The sequence below is a fragment of the Salvelinus alpinus genome, chromosome 2 (assembly GCF_045679555.1).
Source record: "Salvelinus alpinus chromosome 2, SLU_Salpinus.1, whole genome shotgun sequence".
Lineage (NCBI taxonomy): Eukaryota > Metazoa > Chordata > Actinopteri > Salmoniformes > Salmonidae > Salvelinus > Salvelinus alpinus.
The window spans coordinates 99,733,586-99,749,900 of record NC_092087.1 but is presented as its reverse complement, the minus strand read 5'-3'; the positions used below and the strand labels follow the sequence as shown (position 1 = coordinate 99,749,900).

The window sequence follows — 16,315 nt, the reverse complement described above, 5'->3', positions numbered from 1 at the left end:
ATAGATTCTACAGACCCCATACAGTAATCACATTATATAGATTCTACAGACCCTATACAATAATCACATTATATAGATTCTACAGACCCTATACAGTAATCACATTATATAGATTCTACAGACCCTATACAATAATCACATTATATAGATTCTACAGACCCTATACAGTAATCACATTATATAGATTCTACAGACTCTATATAGTAATCACATTATATAGATTCTACAGACCCTATACAGTAATCACATTATATAGATTCTACAGACCCTATATAGTAATCACATTATATAGATTCTACAGACCCCATACAGTAATCACATTATATAGATTCTACAGACCCTATACAGTAATCACATTATATAGATTCTACAGACCCTATACAGTAATCACATCATATAGATTCTACAGACCCTATACAGTAATCACATTATATAGATTCTACAGACCCTATACAGTAATCACATTATATAGATTCTACAGACCCTATACAGTAATCACATCATATAGATTCTACAGACCCTATACAGTAATCACATTATAGATTCTACAGACCCCATACAGTAATCACATCATAGATTCTACAGACCCCATACAGTAATCACATTATATAGATTCCAGAGTATTCCCAACCCCACTTTTTCTCAGCACATAGAATCGTTTTTTCTCTACATCCCAAAGTTGTGAATATACCAAACTGAACATTGTGTTTTTCGATAGTGGTCTGAAATGTTTTTTGAAGCATGTTTGTAATTGTTTCCATAAAGTACTCCTTGCATTTGTTTATAAATCACAATAAAAATGGACATTGATTCAAATGTAATATTTTTATGTTTTTGAATGAATTCTACACATTGCAGTGTTTTGAAATGCGGGCTTTTATTTTGAATACTAGTCAGAATAGCGTTTTTTCAGAGCTAAAGAAGACCATTAATGATAGCCTTTAATTAGGCCCTTAAAATATACTATTTGGTTTGTTGTTGAACACAGCATCATTTGTCCTTGTCTTTAACTTGTCTCGAAGTGTCCCTTATCCCGTCTTTCACATCCTTTACTATAGAATCCCGGAATCTTCCGGCTTTTCTCCCCATCTCCCCGACGTTTTTAGGCAGTCCCGACGCCTCGTGTCGTATCTGGCGAACTGTTTTGAACTTCAGCAGTTTGGTTGTCACATCTTTTCCAGCAATTTTTGCCTTCATCAAGGCATAAGCGGTGAGCTGTGCGGCCCGTCGCATAGGTCGCAACTCGGCCAGTTTTTCCACCACTTGCGCTTTGTTGAGCAGAGCGGATAGAAGACGACTCAACACCATGTTAGAACGATCTGTTTTGGGAACAATACAATAACCTGACTTTATAATGTATGCAGTCGGTAGGTATAGAGGAATATGAAATGTATACCTGTAAATACTAGCTACCTTAGCTGTCCCGTTCCGGACTCTGCATTGCTTCTTCTTCGATAGCCCATCTATATGGAATGTGAAAGGGTTTTTTAGGTCCGTGTCGCCATCTTGTGTCACGGAGGTCCTGAAACATTTCTGAAATAAACTCCAAAGGGTCATTCCACTAATTCGTTGTCATAAAGAGCAAATGTTTAAATTAATAAAAAATATTTAACCATCTCAAGAGGTTAAATAATAAAAAAATAAAAAAAGAATATTAAGTGCAAAATAAAGTAACATGGTTGATGTCATCTTAAATCAGCCATAAATCTCGTCGTGACGGAAATGGAGGGGCAATTGTATGCAAGCCCCCCCCCAAAACAAATGTAATTGTTAAAGCATGTCTGTCTATGGGTAACAGGGTTGAAGTCCCCTTAAAGCCTGTCTATCTATGGGTAACAGGTTTGATGTCCTCTTAAAGCCTGTCTATCTATGGGTAACAGGGTTGAAGTCCTCTTAAAGCCTGTCTATCTATGGGTAACAGGGTTGAAGTCCTCTTAAAGCCTGTCTATCTATGGGTAACAGGGTTGAAGTCCTCTTAATGCCTGTCTATCTATGGGTAACAGGGTTGATGTCCTCTTAAAGCCTGTCTATCTATGGGTAACAGGGTTGAAGTCCTCTTAAAGCCTGTCTATCTATGGGTAACAGGGTTGATGTCCTCTTAAAGCCTGTCTATCTCTGGGTAACAGGGTTGATGTCCTCTTAAAGCCTGTCTATCTATGGGTAACAACAGGGTTGAAGTCCTCTTAAAGCCTGTCTATCTATGGGTAACAGGGTTGATGTCCTCTTAAAGCCTGTCTATCTCTGGGTAACAGGGTTGATGTCCTCTTAAAGCCTGTCTATCTATGGGTAACAACAGGGTTGAAGTCCTCTTAAAGCCTGTCTATGGGTAACAGGGTTGAAGTCCTCTTAAAGCTTGTCTATCTATGGGTAACAACAGGGTTGATGTCCTCTTAAAGCCTGTCTATGGGTAACAGGGTTGAAGTCCTCTTAAAGCCTGTCTATCTATGGGTAACAGGGTTGATGTACTCTTAAAGCCTGTATATCTATGGGTAACAGGGTTGATGTCCTCTTAAAGCCTGTCTATCTATGGGTAACAGGGTTGAAGTCCTCTTAATGCCTGTCTATCTATGGGTAACAGGGTTGATGTCCTCTTAAAGCCTGTCTATCTATGGGTAACAGGGTTGATGTCCTCTTAAAGCCTGTCTATCTATGGGTAACAGGGTTGATGTCCTCTTAAAGCCTGTCTATCTATGGGTAACAGGGTTGATGTCCTCTTAAAGCCTGTCTATCTCTGGGTAACAGGGTTGATGTCCTCTTAAAGCCTGTCTATCTCTGGGTAACAGGGTTGATGTCCTCTTAAAGCCTGTCTATCTATGGGTAACAGGGTTGAAGTCCTCTTAAAGCCTGTCTATCTATGGGTAACAGGGTTGAAGTCCTCTTAAAGCCTGTCTATCTATGGGTAACAGGGTTGAAGTCCTCTTAAAGCCTGTCTATCTATGGGTAACAGGGTTGAAGTCCTCTTAAAGCCTGTCTATCTATGGGTAACAGGGTTGATGTCCTCTTAAAGCCTGTCTATCTATGGGTAACAGGGTTGAAGTCCTCTTAAAGCCTTTCTATCTATGGGTAACAACAGGGTTGAAGTGTTATTCTCGACCCGTTCAGTTTTCCACCACAAAATGCCCATAAAGTGTAGAACCAGCTCACCTGCTTTTACACTATGATTTGACTATTACATAGATGTTCAATGTTTTTCTTTTTGATATATTTTTTGAAAGGAATAGTTTAAACATATTAAGACAATAGTTCAGTTGACCTTAACACAAGGGACAGATTTTATTTTTAACCTTTAAAATGAAATAACTAATCAAATGAAATAAATACTAATAATCAGAAATAACTGTCAAAGCAACAAAATAACTAGGTTTTTACAATGATGGTGAAAACTTGGGAGCCGTGTGGGTTAAAGGTCAGAGGTCGATACAATCGGTCCTCCTTAACAAATGTTGTTGTTTTTACCCACCAATTGTCTTGTAGTTGGTCACTGTCCAGTAACTTTGACATACTCACTGTGTCTGCTGATCTACAGTGAGGCTCCAGAAGTACTGGGACAGTAACACATTCTGTTGTTGTTGTTTTGGCTCCGTACTCCAGCACTTTGGATTTGAAATTATAGTGCGTGATGATATAGTGAACACAAAAAACAAAAAATCGTATTATGTAAGTTTTCATGTACCGAATACATTTTTTAAGGTCAGCGTGTTTCCATCGTATTATCAACTCTACCAATAGTTTTAGTCACAAACTGTTGCGCTAAATAGCAAATGTAACTACTCTGGTCTTGGTACGTGCGCTCCAGCCAACAACTCGCAGATACAGTCCTGTGCGGGTAGGCTAGTCTACATGTTCAAGACCTGACCAGAGAGGTTCAGGACCTGACCAGAGAGGTTCAGGACCTGACCAGAGAGGCTCAGGACCTGACCAGAGAGGTTCAGGACCTGACCAGAGAGGTTCAGGACATGACCAGAGAGGTTCAGGACCTGACCAGGGAGGTTCAGGACCTGACCAGAGAGGTTCAGGACCTGACCAGAGAGGTTCAAGACCTGACCAGAGAGGTTCAGGACCTGACCAGAGAGGTTCAGGACCTGACCAGAGAGGTTCAAGACCTGACCAGAGAGGTTCAGGACCTGACCAGAGAGGTTCAGGACCTGACCAGAGAGGTTCAGGACCTGACCAGGGAGGTTCAGGACCTGACCAGAGAGGTTCTTGTCTATTGATGTTCTGTATTATGTCATGTTTCATAGGGATCCTAATAAAATACCAAATACCCTGCCTGGTGACATCACCGGAAGGTAAATTAGTTAATAGACCAATAAGAAAGAGTTCCAAACTTCGCTGCCAATAACAGCTAGTTTTCCGTTTTCACCTCCCCACCAAAGCCACTCCCAGACAGTCCTAGCAAAATTCTAGATTGAGAAATTGCTCTTTACTGAGAAGCAATTTGTGTTTATTTTTGACCATTTGAATTGAAAACAATCACAGTAAGGTACTTTTTGTTACCCAGAAAATTGTTTGATTATTAAGATAGAAATGATTGTGGCATTCAATCATTTTGGCTTTATCGTGTTATTTCAGCCTTTGTCGCTCTACGTAACTGCCAGAATAAAGGAAACACCAACAGTGTCTTATTAGGGTGTTGGGCCACTACGAGCCAGAACAATTTCAATGCTCCTTGGCATAGATTCTACAAGTGTCTGGAACTCTATTGGAGGGATGTGACACCCTTATTCCATGAGAAATTCCATCATTTGGTGTTTTGTTGATGGTGGTGGTGGGAAAACGCTGTCTCAAGGGTGCTCCAGAATCTCCCATAAGTGTTCAAATGGGTTGAGATCTGGTGACTGAGACGGCCATGACATGTGGTTTACATCGTTTTCATGCTCATCAAACTATTCAGTGACCACTCGTGCCCTGTGGATGGGAGCGTTGTCATCCTATGAGAGCGTAGCCAAAATAATTGCATGCCCAGCATTTATATACAGTACATGGCCCTAACCATGATGGGATGTTAATTGCTTAATTGACTCAGGAACCACACCTGTGTGGAAGCACCTGCTTTCAATATAATTTGTATCCCTCATTTACTCACGTGTTTCCATTATTTTGGCAGTTACCTGTAACAACCAAAACCTTTAAGAATGATTCCCACAGAATAATAATTTCTGGGCAATGGATGTAAATTCAGAAACTCTTGTCGACGACTTTTCACTAAGACAGATCGGGGAGAGGCCATTACAGGGCATTGTAGAACAAATTGTAACATACAAAATGGAAGAATTACAAAATTGAGGATAATGCATGGGTTGCTGTTATGTTTATTATATTACAATTCTTGTAGACATATAGTTGCAGTTTTGTAAAGGATATATACAATTGGCTGTTTTACAAAGCTAAGAAGTTTGTCATTAAAAAAAATAAACCATTTTCAACAGATTAGATTATTTCATTCAAAAGGGAGAATTCAAAATTAACTCATTCAATAAAGATGATTCAAAATTAACTCATTCAATAGGGAGAATTCAAAATTAACTCATTCAATAGGGAGAATTCAAAATTAACTCATTCAATAGGGAGAATTCAAAATTAACTCATTCAATAAGGAGAATTCAAAATTAACTCATTCAATATGGAGAATTCAAAATTAACTAAAAGTAACCGTTTTTTTTGTGGAAAAAGTAGAAGGTTTTAGTCTGTTGATAAGAACCACTCAACAGGAATCTAATTTACCCAACAAATACATCTGGTTAGTGTCGATCACAAACCAAAATGACTGGTGCTCTTTTCAGAGTTGGCTGAATTATGAGCTTACAGCTTTACAAGCCCCAGTATTCAGACTTCTACACATGTGCTTGAAACTGGGCAGTGCATCATCATCCTCCTAATAATGAACCCAGTGGAACATCTGCCCACTGAGAGGTCTGTTACAACAGGGCAGTGCATCATCCTCCTCCTAAACAATGAACCCAGTGGAACATCTGCCCACTGAGAGGTCTGTTACAACTGGGCAGCGCATCATCATCCTCCTAAACAATGAACCCAGTGGAACATCTGCCCACTGAGAGGTCTGTTACAACAGCATTTTATCAGCATTTCAGTCTTCAGTGATTCCTCGAATCAGATAACCCGACAATATTTATCTCCTCTCAGAAAGTTATGGATCGTTGCAATAAGACAGCCATGGACAATTGTGCAAGACAAAGAAATTAAACCATTCATGTCGGTTTAGGTCTTATTTATGCGACGGGCGGAATAAGATCTATTGCATTTGGAAACATCCCTATTGACATTGGTCTGATAGGCTAATTGATAACCTCGTCAAAACCGGAAGTTGAAGTCTCCATTCCAAACCGTCTTGGAATGCATCTGCGGGCACTTCCCGCAGGCTTTATGCTGCCTTCACGACAAAACGGGAAACTGAAAATACGTGGAAACTGGGAGCAACAAGTTGAGTACATTCACATGCTTTGAACCAATTTAGAAAACGCTGATTGGCTGATGGCAAAGCTGTGTCAACCATAAACTGAAATACAGCATCCTGCTCACTAACAACTTGTTTTCAAAAAACATATTAATAGATTTATTTTTATAAATAATGTTTTGTTGTTGCATTTAACTGCCAAAAATGCTGTTATCAAAGGTCATGTCCTTTGTATGTGACATCAGAGTTCAGCATGTGGCAGAAGTCGGAAGCTCAGAGATGACAGACGAGTTTCCCCACTAGTAATTACCAGTTGGAGAGGCGTTCAAGTGGATTTTTCAGTCGGATTGCTGGTATTCACAAATTTACCAGATGTTATGAACGCAGGGTGAGACGGAAGTACATTACGTCTGAATACTGACAGACACAATAAGAACATAAGAACTCTTTTATCTTACCAGATGTTATGAACGCAGGGTGAGACGGAAGTACATTACGTCTGAATACTGACAGACACAATAAGAACATCAGAACTCTTTTATCTTACCAGATGTTATGAACGCAGGGTGAGACGGAAGTACATTACGTCTGAATACTGACAGACACAATAAGAACATAAGAACTCTTTTATCTTAACTCTTGAGCGCCAAGGCAACTAGGAACACAAAGGTTGATGTTGCCTCAGATCGCCTTTCTGTCTAAAGCCCTTCCCACAAACCGGACATTTAAAAGGCCTCTCCCCCGTGTGACACATCATGTGCAGTTTCAGATGCTTATTGGTGGTAAAGCGTACTCGGCAAAGAGTGCAGGCAAACGGCCGCTCTCCCGTATGAATCAGTCGATGTTGCGTCAGCGTACCCTTCCGCTTAAAGCTTTTCCCGCAATCTGTGCAAGAGTACGCCCGCTCGTCTGTGTGCACGCGCTCGTGGGATTCCAACGCACTCTGAGATGGGAAATCCTTGCCACACGTATCACACAGATAAGGCCTGTAACTATGACAACGAATATGAAACTTTAATTGATTATGTCCGGCGAACATTTTGCCACAGAAGCTACAGGAGAAGCCATCTCCTGTGTGACATACCATGTGGGATTTCAGTTTCTTTTCGCTTGTGAACTGTTGCAGACATTCGGGGCAAGTGAAGACCGGCGGGTCTTTTGTGGGAACGATTACGGTGGTAAGATTACGGCGCAGTGGCCCACAACCTGATTTGTTGGCTAGGTGAAACTTTAAATCCCTGTTGCGACCAAAGCACCTTGCACATATGGGACACTTAATGGCCCCCTCACCGTGACGTCTCAGATGCAAAATCAGGGATTGTTTCCTACGAAAACTCTTAGAGCACACGTGACATGTTCTAGAATCTAAATTCACACCGGGGGGCAGAGTGGGGGAAGCGTGGCAGGTTGTTGGGTTGTGGGATTCAGTACTGTGGGGAGTCTCTATCCCGTTCCCCCTTGAAGGCTGAGATGTGCCTCCACCTGCTGGGTCAACCTCCCTTAGTGTTTGACTTGGATTGACTTCCTCATTAAAGTCTTGCTGTGTCTGAATGTTCCTCTCATCACACTGGTTGGCTCTTCGGGGTCCAGACCGACTTACTGCGAGAGCAGTTCGCTGATCGAAAAAGCACCTGACCAATAAGTTTGATTGATTGCCTGATTGGTTTAGCTGGTGTTGCCGAGAGTCATTTGAGAAGTCAACGTCTGTGCTGCTGGACTGTGGGATCTCCATCTCGTTGTCCCCTGTATGTAGTGGCCAGGCTGTCTGTTGTCTTTTAAGGTTCACTTCCTGACTTGTCATTTCCTGCTGCTGCTGCTGCCTATATTGAGAAGTCCTTGTCCTGCACCCGGGACACTTTCTGGAATCTGGAATGTTTTGGCCGGAACACTCGTCCGAGTGTTTCTCCCGATCAGATGTGCTTTGGAAACTCTCCCCACATTTGAAGCACAGGTAAGGAAGTACACCATGTTGAAATCTCAGATGTCTTCTCAGGTCTTCTCCGTTATCAAAAGCTTCTTTACACAAAAGGCATTTTCTGTAATGATTAGCTAGCTGAAAGGGCAGAGCATTGGAGGTGGTTGGGTTTTGGGGTGTTGTGTTTGAGGGCTGAGGTATCTCTGTCGCGTTTTCTACTGCCGCTAAAAGAGCGCTGGCCTCTGGAAGAGCCTTCCTCGGAAGTTGCTGTGGGTTCACGTCCTCGCGCTCGTTTGGCTCAGAGAGATCAAAGGTGTCCCCGCACAGAGAGCAAGAGAGACGTTTCTTTGTCTTCAAACACACTTTTTTATGTTTCTTCAAAGTGGAGTTCTCAAAAACATCCCCACAGTTGAGGCACAGGAGCTTCCCATGTGTGTATCTCATGTGCTTTCCCATGTGTGATGCCTTACTGAAGGTCTTGTCACACAGGGAGCATTCGGTGACTTTGGAAGACTGTCTTGGTTTACCATGTTGGATTTTCATGTGCCTTCTCTGGGGTAAAGTGTCGTGGGGCTGGGATATCTCTGTGCAATCCTCCGTAGATGTCGCAGACGTGTTATCCTCTTCTGGTTGAATTGCCACCTCACACACATTCTGCCGATGTTTCTGTAAGTCCTCATGGTGTTCAACATCTCGTCTACACAGGGTGTACTGGTAAGGCCTCTGCTCAGTGTGAGATGTTATGTGTGCTGTCAAATCCTTTGCTTCCCTGAAAGTTTTCCCACACAAGGAGCATATTTTAACACGCATGCTTCTTTTAGGCTGCCCCTTAGTATGGCATGGGCCAGGGACCAGAGGATATTGAGGTTGGCTATCTGAGGGCTCTACGTCGACATTCCTCTCGCTCTTTTCTGATATGACCCGTCCTTCTCTCTGTCCTTGGGTTTCCACATTGTCAATCTGAAGCCTCTCTCTGCTCGGCGTTGGAAAGACCTCTGACACAGGTGACAGCATATCAGTAATGTCCAGTCTGTGCAGCAGCACCGTGGGCTTAAGGAGCCGACAGGACGTAGACACATTAGAAACGTCCTGCACTTCCTTTTCGAAGCGGTGAGCTCCTGGTTGGATTTTCGGCCCACTGTCAGCACGAAGGTGAAGAAAAACTTGATCCATTTCACTCTCTTGGTCAAGAGTTTCCTTGATAACACACACTACCTCTTCATTCAAAGGCAGAATGTCGACATTTGCAGTGCGGTCTAAATTGATCCCTTGTTGACTCTCCCTGTAATCCAGCGAAGGTGTCATTTCTGACTCAAAGTAATATGATGCAGGGCTTTGAATGGTCATAAATGTCTGTAAGGGTTCTGATTGGATCTCTGGGTCAGCTTGGTCAGTGAATGACTCTCGGGGAGATGGAGACAGGATGTGGTTGTCTCCAGATGATAGAGCCGAGGACAAGAGAAGAAGAAAAGGCAATATCAAAACATGAATGTCAAAAACCGTACAAAAAAAAACATTAAAATTATCATTCCTTCATTTTTCAAAAAGTCTTCTTCTCCTACCATTGGCCTCAACATGTGGGACTGGAGAAAGGTTGGTGTGGTACTGGAGAAGGGTCCTCAAAGGTTGAGGGTGACGCACAGACTGCCCACACTCCTCCAGGACAGAGGGGTCAGGGAGAAACCAAGATGCAGTCTGAGGGAAAGAGAATGGCTGAACAATGACAACAGATCCAGTTCTATAATATCATAACCTCGCTAAAAGCAACTTCATAAACAATGTTTGGTTTGTTTCTAGCTTGTTAGCTAGCTGCCTAGCCAGTTAAAATAATGACCAGAGCATAGCTGACAACGTATTAACTTCAGCTAATTTGTATTCATCATTACAGGAAGATAAATTACAACAAAATCTAAATAATGTGACGAAATAAAAGCAGGGAATTCTACTTAAGATTTTTTAGAACGTGTGCGCTCTCGTTTCTGGTAACCATGACAACGGACGCTGAAACAGGGTCAAAGTTCAGTTTTCTGTCTGCAACATTAACGTGGAAACCGACAGTCGCAGCTACGGTCTACAGACGTTCCACCGGAGTATAAAATGAAATGTCGTTTTGACCAACGATACTTGTCGGGTTGTAATTGTCTACAAACACGTCGTTAGGCCAAGTATAAAACAGCCTTAAGATGTTGTATGCTCTAAGTTTTTGTCTAAGTTGTTGGGAAAGTGTTCAAAGTCGCGGATTTGCATCAAAAGTGACAATGTTTACAGTGAATAGAATGTTAGAAGTCGTGGGAGTATTCAACAACGGAAGCTTTAGAATGTTGAAGAAATTCCATTAAAGTGGAAGAAGTTTTTTTTTTAGGAGGAAAAAACATTTAATAGTTTTAAAAGTATAAATGGTTTCAAAAAGGTGTATTTAAGCACACTATTCCAGACCAGTCTGCACGTTTTAAAGTTTTGAATGGCATTTCTAGCTTAAACGGTGTAAGACGAGTAGCGTTCCAAAGAATAACGACAAGGCAAAATGAAGTTGTACATTATTTGAAGTGTGGCTGCTGAAGTATACCACATTAATACATCTGAAAAGAAACCGTGTTTTTCCAGGACGCTGACAATATGCATGAATGGTATAAAACGCACAATGGTATAGAATAAAATATACCTTTTATGTATCTATTCATCCAATTAATGGATATTTTTGCATTTGTGTAAAATCCCCGTTTGGTATAACCCTGATGTATGAAGGCTAGCCTCAGTCTGATGCTGATGAAGGTAGTAAGACGTTATGGTGGTACCTGTTGAAGGGTCGGTGTTGGAAGCAGATTCTCCAGTCTGGAGAGGAACTCCCACACCAGAGTCTGCAGTGCGGAGTGATACTTTGGGCCGAATTCCTCTGGAAAAACGTTCTGAGAAACAACCAAACAAGTAGAGAATAGGACAGTGACTGACAGGAAGTAGAGAATAGCACAGTGACTGACAGGAAGTAGAGAATAGCACAGTGACTGACAGGAAGTAGAGAATAGCACAGTGACTGACAGGAAGTAGAGAATAGCACAGTGACTGACAGGAAGTAGAGAATAGGACAGTGACTGACAGGAAGTAGAGAATAGCAGTGCTTTTTGAATCTAAGCATTGAACTCAACCCCTTGGAGTTATTATCCTCCTCCTCATCATCATCAACAACAGAATCAGCTACTTAGTCACTGACCTGAAAGAAGCGTTCTCTCTCAATTGGGTCTTCTAGCAGCGTTTTAATCAGCTTCAGGAAGTTGGATTCTGATGCCTCCACATCAGGATCACAAACCTACAGGAAGTACAGTGAATAACAGGAAGTATGGATAGCACAGTGACTAACAGGATGTATGCGTAGCACAGTGACTAACAGGATGTATGGATAGCACAGTGAATAACAGAAAGTATTGATAGCACAGTGAATAACAGGAAGTACGGATAGCAGAGTGAATAACAGGAAGTACGGATAGCACAGTGACTAACAGGATGTATGGATAGCACAGTGAATAACAGAAAGTATTGATAGCACAGTGAATAACAGGAAGTACAGATAGCAGAGTGAATAACAGGAAGTACGGATAACACAGTGACTAACAGGATGTATGGATAGCACAGTGAATAACAGGAAGTATGGATAGCACAGTGAATAACAGGAAGTATGGATAGCACAGTGAATAACAGGAAGTATGGATAGCACAGTGAATAACAGGAAGTATGGATAGCACAGTGAATAACAGGAAGTATGGTAGCACAGTGAATTACAGGAAGTATGGATAGCACAGTGAATAACAGGAAGTATGGATAGCACAGTGAATAACAGGAAGTATGGATAGCACAGTGAATAACAGGAAGTATGGATAGCAGAGTGAATACCAGGAAGTATGGATAGCACAGTGAATAAATCAAAAGAGCCAGCATCTATAACACCTTGCCTGGTTAACCAGAGCACGTGGCACAATCGCAAGCTGTGTGAATGCCGTTGACGTACCTTTCTTATTTTGTCGTGAGCGTTTGCCCAACTTTTGTGGAAAAATGCATTGAAAGTGTAGGGAGCGTTACCTTACTGCCCGTGAACGGGGATCAGCGTTTACCCACCTATTTCTCCGTTACATAACTAGTTATCGCAAACCCTTTTTCTCCGAGGGGTTGAGACAGCTGTAATGATTTGAAAACCATAGAATAAAAAATGAAGGCTCTGGATGGATATAACCTATTTTAGCATGGATAATGACATTAAGGGCTTCTACCATTTTTAAGTAGTCAACTGGGTGGGGAATCCTATGGTTTGGGAACGATCAGCCAATGATCAGAGCGAAGTCTTCTTTTTCATATAGAGTGCTATTGTTTTCAAATGTCTTTATGTTATATGACCGTCATCTTGTGGCCACAATAAATGAATGACACACTAGATTTGTTTCCGGACTCTAGCACTGCAGGGGGTGGTACATCACCAATATTAGCTTTACACTAAGAAGAAAATGGACTTCTTTAAAATGGAGACAGCCCTCAATGGCGCCGGCCATGCTGTCCCAGAAGCCATTATGACACAGATACAAAAGTGAGCCGTGTTTCTGTCGCTATGGTTTGGTATCAACCACTACAAATAATACCAGCAGAGTTAGAACGTCACTGAGTGGCACTCACCTGGTTGTCCCTATGAGTGATGCTGCAGGTCTTCATTCTATTCAGGTGTGACTGAATGGTGTCAGAGTCGGCTAGGTGTTCTGAGTGACACTCACCTGGTTGTCCCTATGAGTGATGCTGCAGGTCTTCATTCTATTCAGGTGTGACTGGATGATGTCAGAGTCGGCTAGGTGTTCTGAGTGACACTCACCTGGTTGTCCCTATGAGTGATGCTGCAGGTCTTCATTCTATTCAGGTGTGACTGGATGGTGTCAGAGTCGGCTAGGTGTTCTGAGTGACACTCACCTGGTTGTCCCTATGAGTGATGCTGCAGGTCTTCATTCTATTCAGGTGTGACTGGATGGTGTCAGAGTCGGCTAGGTGTTCTGAGTGACACTCACCTGGTTGTCCCTATGAGTGATGCTGCAGGTCTTCATTCTATTCAGGTGTGACTGGATGGTGTCAGAGTCGGCTAGGTGTTCTGAGTGACACTCACCTGGTTGTCCCTATGAGTGATGCTGCCGGTCTTCATTCTATTCAGGTGTGACTGGATGGTGTCAGAGTCGGCTAGGTGTTCTGAGTGACACTCACCTGGTTGTCCCTATGAGTGATGCTGCAGGTCTTCATTCTATTCAGGTGTGACTGGATGATGTCAGAGTCGGCTAGGTGTTCTGAGTGACACTCACCTGGTTGTCCCTATGAGTGATGCTGCAGGTCTTCATTCTATTCAGGTGTGACTGGATGATGTCAGAGTCGGCTAGGTGTTCTGAGTGCAGCAACTTCAGAACCAGCTGATGGGAGTAAAAGTTAGATTATTTTTTAAAGAATTCCAGCAAACAAAACCACTGTATTGACTGCAGCTGAGACTTGTTCCCATGGAGACATTTTAAGCACGGCGGTAGATGCGTCATGCTTCAGAAAATAGGAAAACTGTGCCATTGGGAGAATACTTTTTCATGGGACTATATCAATTTCTATAGCAATGCAATGTGGTATAGCCTAGTTCTCAAGCTAATTACTTCATATAGAATGACCCAGATTATAACCAGACAACTACATGCATCTAATGAAGTGACCTCACCCCCCTGTGTTGAAACAAGGGGTTCTCCTGAGTCTCGCCTTTACCCATCAGCCCCATCTCTCACCTGTGCTCTCAGGCCCATGATCTCCACCCATCAGCCCCATCTCTCACCTGTGCTCTCAGGCCCATGATGAGTTGGACTTTCTCTCTGTAATTCATCAGATCCGGGACTATGTCCAACACAGTGATGACAAACTCCTCCACCAAGCCGTAGTCCACGACATCTCTCCGCTGAACAACCTGCCATAGAGCTGCAGACACCAGCCGCAGCGGAGGAACCAAAAGACGCAGAGACACTGCGGGAAGAAAGGGACCTACAGGTACACATTCAGAAAAGGAGACATCGTTTGTGGGACATTCCCTGGGGAAGTCAACCTGAGCGTACAGAAATAAGGTTAGTCATTTCCAAATGATACCATGTTGCTAGTTATCCCTGAGGTCTATATGTTGGAGTGCAGACTGTTATCAGTGTATGTAGGAGTCTGCATGAATGTTGGCAAGTCTCAAATTATGCATTTCAGTCAATCATATTCCATAGCTTTTGGGAAGGGCTCACAGATCTTGTTTTTCCAACTCACAGCTGCCTCACAGTGTTTGTTATGAAGCTGACACTGGCTCTGACGCTCATCGGATCTGGCAGGCTTGCAAACTATTACGGACTACAAAGGGAAACCCAGGCGCGAGCTACCCAGTGCCTACCAGACGGGCAAAATGCCTTTTACGCTCGCTTCGAGGCAAGCAACACTGAAGCATGCATGAGAACACCAGCTGTTCCGGACGACTGTGTGATCACGCTCTTCGTAGCCGATGTGAGTAAGACCTTTAAACAGGTCAACATTCACAAGGACGCAGGGCCAGACATTACCAGGACGTGTACTCAGAGTATGCGCGGACCAACTGGCAAGTGTCTTCATTGACATTTTCAACCTCTCCCTGACCGACTCTGTAATACCTACATGTTTCAAGCAGACCACCATAGTCCCTGTTCCCAAAAAAAGCTAAGGTAACCTGCCTAAATTAATACCGACCAGTAGCACTCATGTCGGTAGCCATGAAGCTAACAGACTGAATTTCAATATCCACCCTCCACAAAGACAATCTGTTCCTGTTTTCATTGTGTATTTCTGAGCCTTTCCCTTTAAATTACCATAGAAACGGCTGCTCTCAACGTAGATTGACCACGATTATAGGCAATTATTATTTTTTGTGGTTATAGGCAATTAAGAGAAGGATCTGGAGATGGCTCCCGAGTGGCGCAGCGTTCTAAGACACTGCATCTCAGAACTTGAGGTGTCACTACAGACCCTGGTTCAATTCCAGACTGTATCACCCCCGGCCGTAATTGGGAGTCCCATAGTTCACATACGAACATAGTTCACTGTTTTATATGTAATGTGGGTGCTTTGGTGTGTTTGGACCCCAAGAAGAGTAGCTGCTGCCTTGACAGGAGCTAATGGGGATCCCTAATACAAATACTGTTCTTGACATAACGTGGCAAATGACAAGATAAATGTTTTCCTGCCGAATTCATAATAGGCTAGTTTATATAGCTCGCTAGCCTAGCTATCACTTGATCGCAACTTAAACAACTCACTTTAGCTAGCTAGTTAGTTAGCTATGAGACAGAGGCCAAAGAGAGAACAATCTTAGGAACATTTCTCTGCAGATGCTACCACACTGCAACGATAGCAAACTACTAGCTAGCTACTAGTTACCTTTTTCCTTGAGATGTTGCATTTCGAGCTTTGTTAGCTAGCTAACGTTACGTGTTCTTGCCAGTAGCACTAACAGGTCAAAGCCGGGTCAAGGAATTTGGGGGAATTTCAAAATAAAAGTCCCCCATGCAATAGTAGAAAAGTGTCAAACGATTCATATACAGTCACGTCCATAATTATTGGCACCCTTGATAAAGATGATCAAAAAATACTGTATCAAATAAATAATACAAATACTGAGCTATATTGCGTGCTCAAAGAAATATTGAAAACTAAATTATTTTATTTTTGTGTTTAAGGGTCCAATGTAGCCGTTTTTATCTCAATATCAAATCATTTCTGGGTAACAATTAAGACAGTGGTGTAACTTTGGTTTTAGAAGTGGGAGGGGGGGAGGCATAACCTGGCGGGGGGTCTGGAGTTCCTGCTCCAGATTGTTTGGATCTAAAGCTCACTTCCTGCCTTTCTACACAATCCAATATGACCCTTCTAGTCATCTCTATTTAGAACAACAAAAGTAAGCAATAATGCCCACAGTCATCAAGCTAGGTAAG

The 16,315-nt window shown here is 42.5% G+C and overlaps 1 protein-coding gene across 5 annotated transcripts; it reads right to left on the bottom strand.

Moving 5' to 3' along the window:
- Positions 1–806: 806 nt before the first annotated feature.
- Positions 807–15,855, bottom strand: LOC139545836 (TERF1-interacting nuclear factor 2-like). Of its 5 annotated transcripts, none has more exons than XM_071354065.1 (7): positions 15,762–15,855; positions 14,158–14,360; positions 13,652–13,756; positions 11,539–11,634; positions 11,126–11,236; positions 1,414–1,533; positions 807–1,319 (listed from the first exon to the last, which is right to left on the bottom strand). In XM_071354065.1, the coding sequence occupies exons 1-7, from the start codon at positions 15,781–15,783 to the stop codon at positions 1,299–1,301; spliced, it is 678 nt and encodes a 225-aa protein (XP_071210166.1). In that variant the 5' UTR covers positions 15,784–15,855; the 3' UTR covers positions 807–1,298. The 5 variants fall into 5 exon arrangements, with proteins under 5 accessions (XP_071210166.1, XP_071210152.1, XP_071210155.1 ...); XM_071354051.1 differs by lacking the exons at positions 807–1,319; positions 1,414–1,533 and adding exons at positions 5,283–9,763; positions 9,893–10,025; XM_071354054.1 differs by lacking the exons at positions 807–1,319; positions 1,414–1,533; positions 15,762–15,855 and adding exons at positions 5,283–9,763; positions 9,893–10,025 and having other exon boundaries at positions 12,987–13,756; positions 14,158–14,297.
- Between the last annotated feature and the right edge of the window lie 460 nt (positions 15,856–16,315).

Coding starts and splice junctions, on each gene's coding strand:
- LOC139545836 (XM_071354051.1), bottom strand. CDS start 15,783: ATGCAACATCTCAAGGAAAAAG. Junction 10,026..11,125: donor CAACACCGACCCTTCAACAG/GTACCACCATAA, acceptor TCTTTCCCTCAG/ACTGCATCTTGGTTTCTCCC. Junction 9,764..9,892: donor CCCACATGTTGAGGCCAATG/GTAGGAGAAGAA, acceptor TATCATCTGGAG/ACAACCACATCCTGTCTCCA.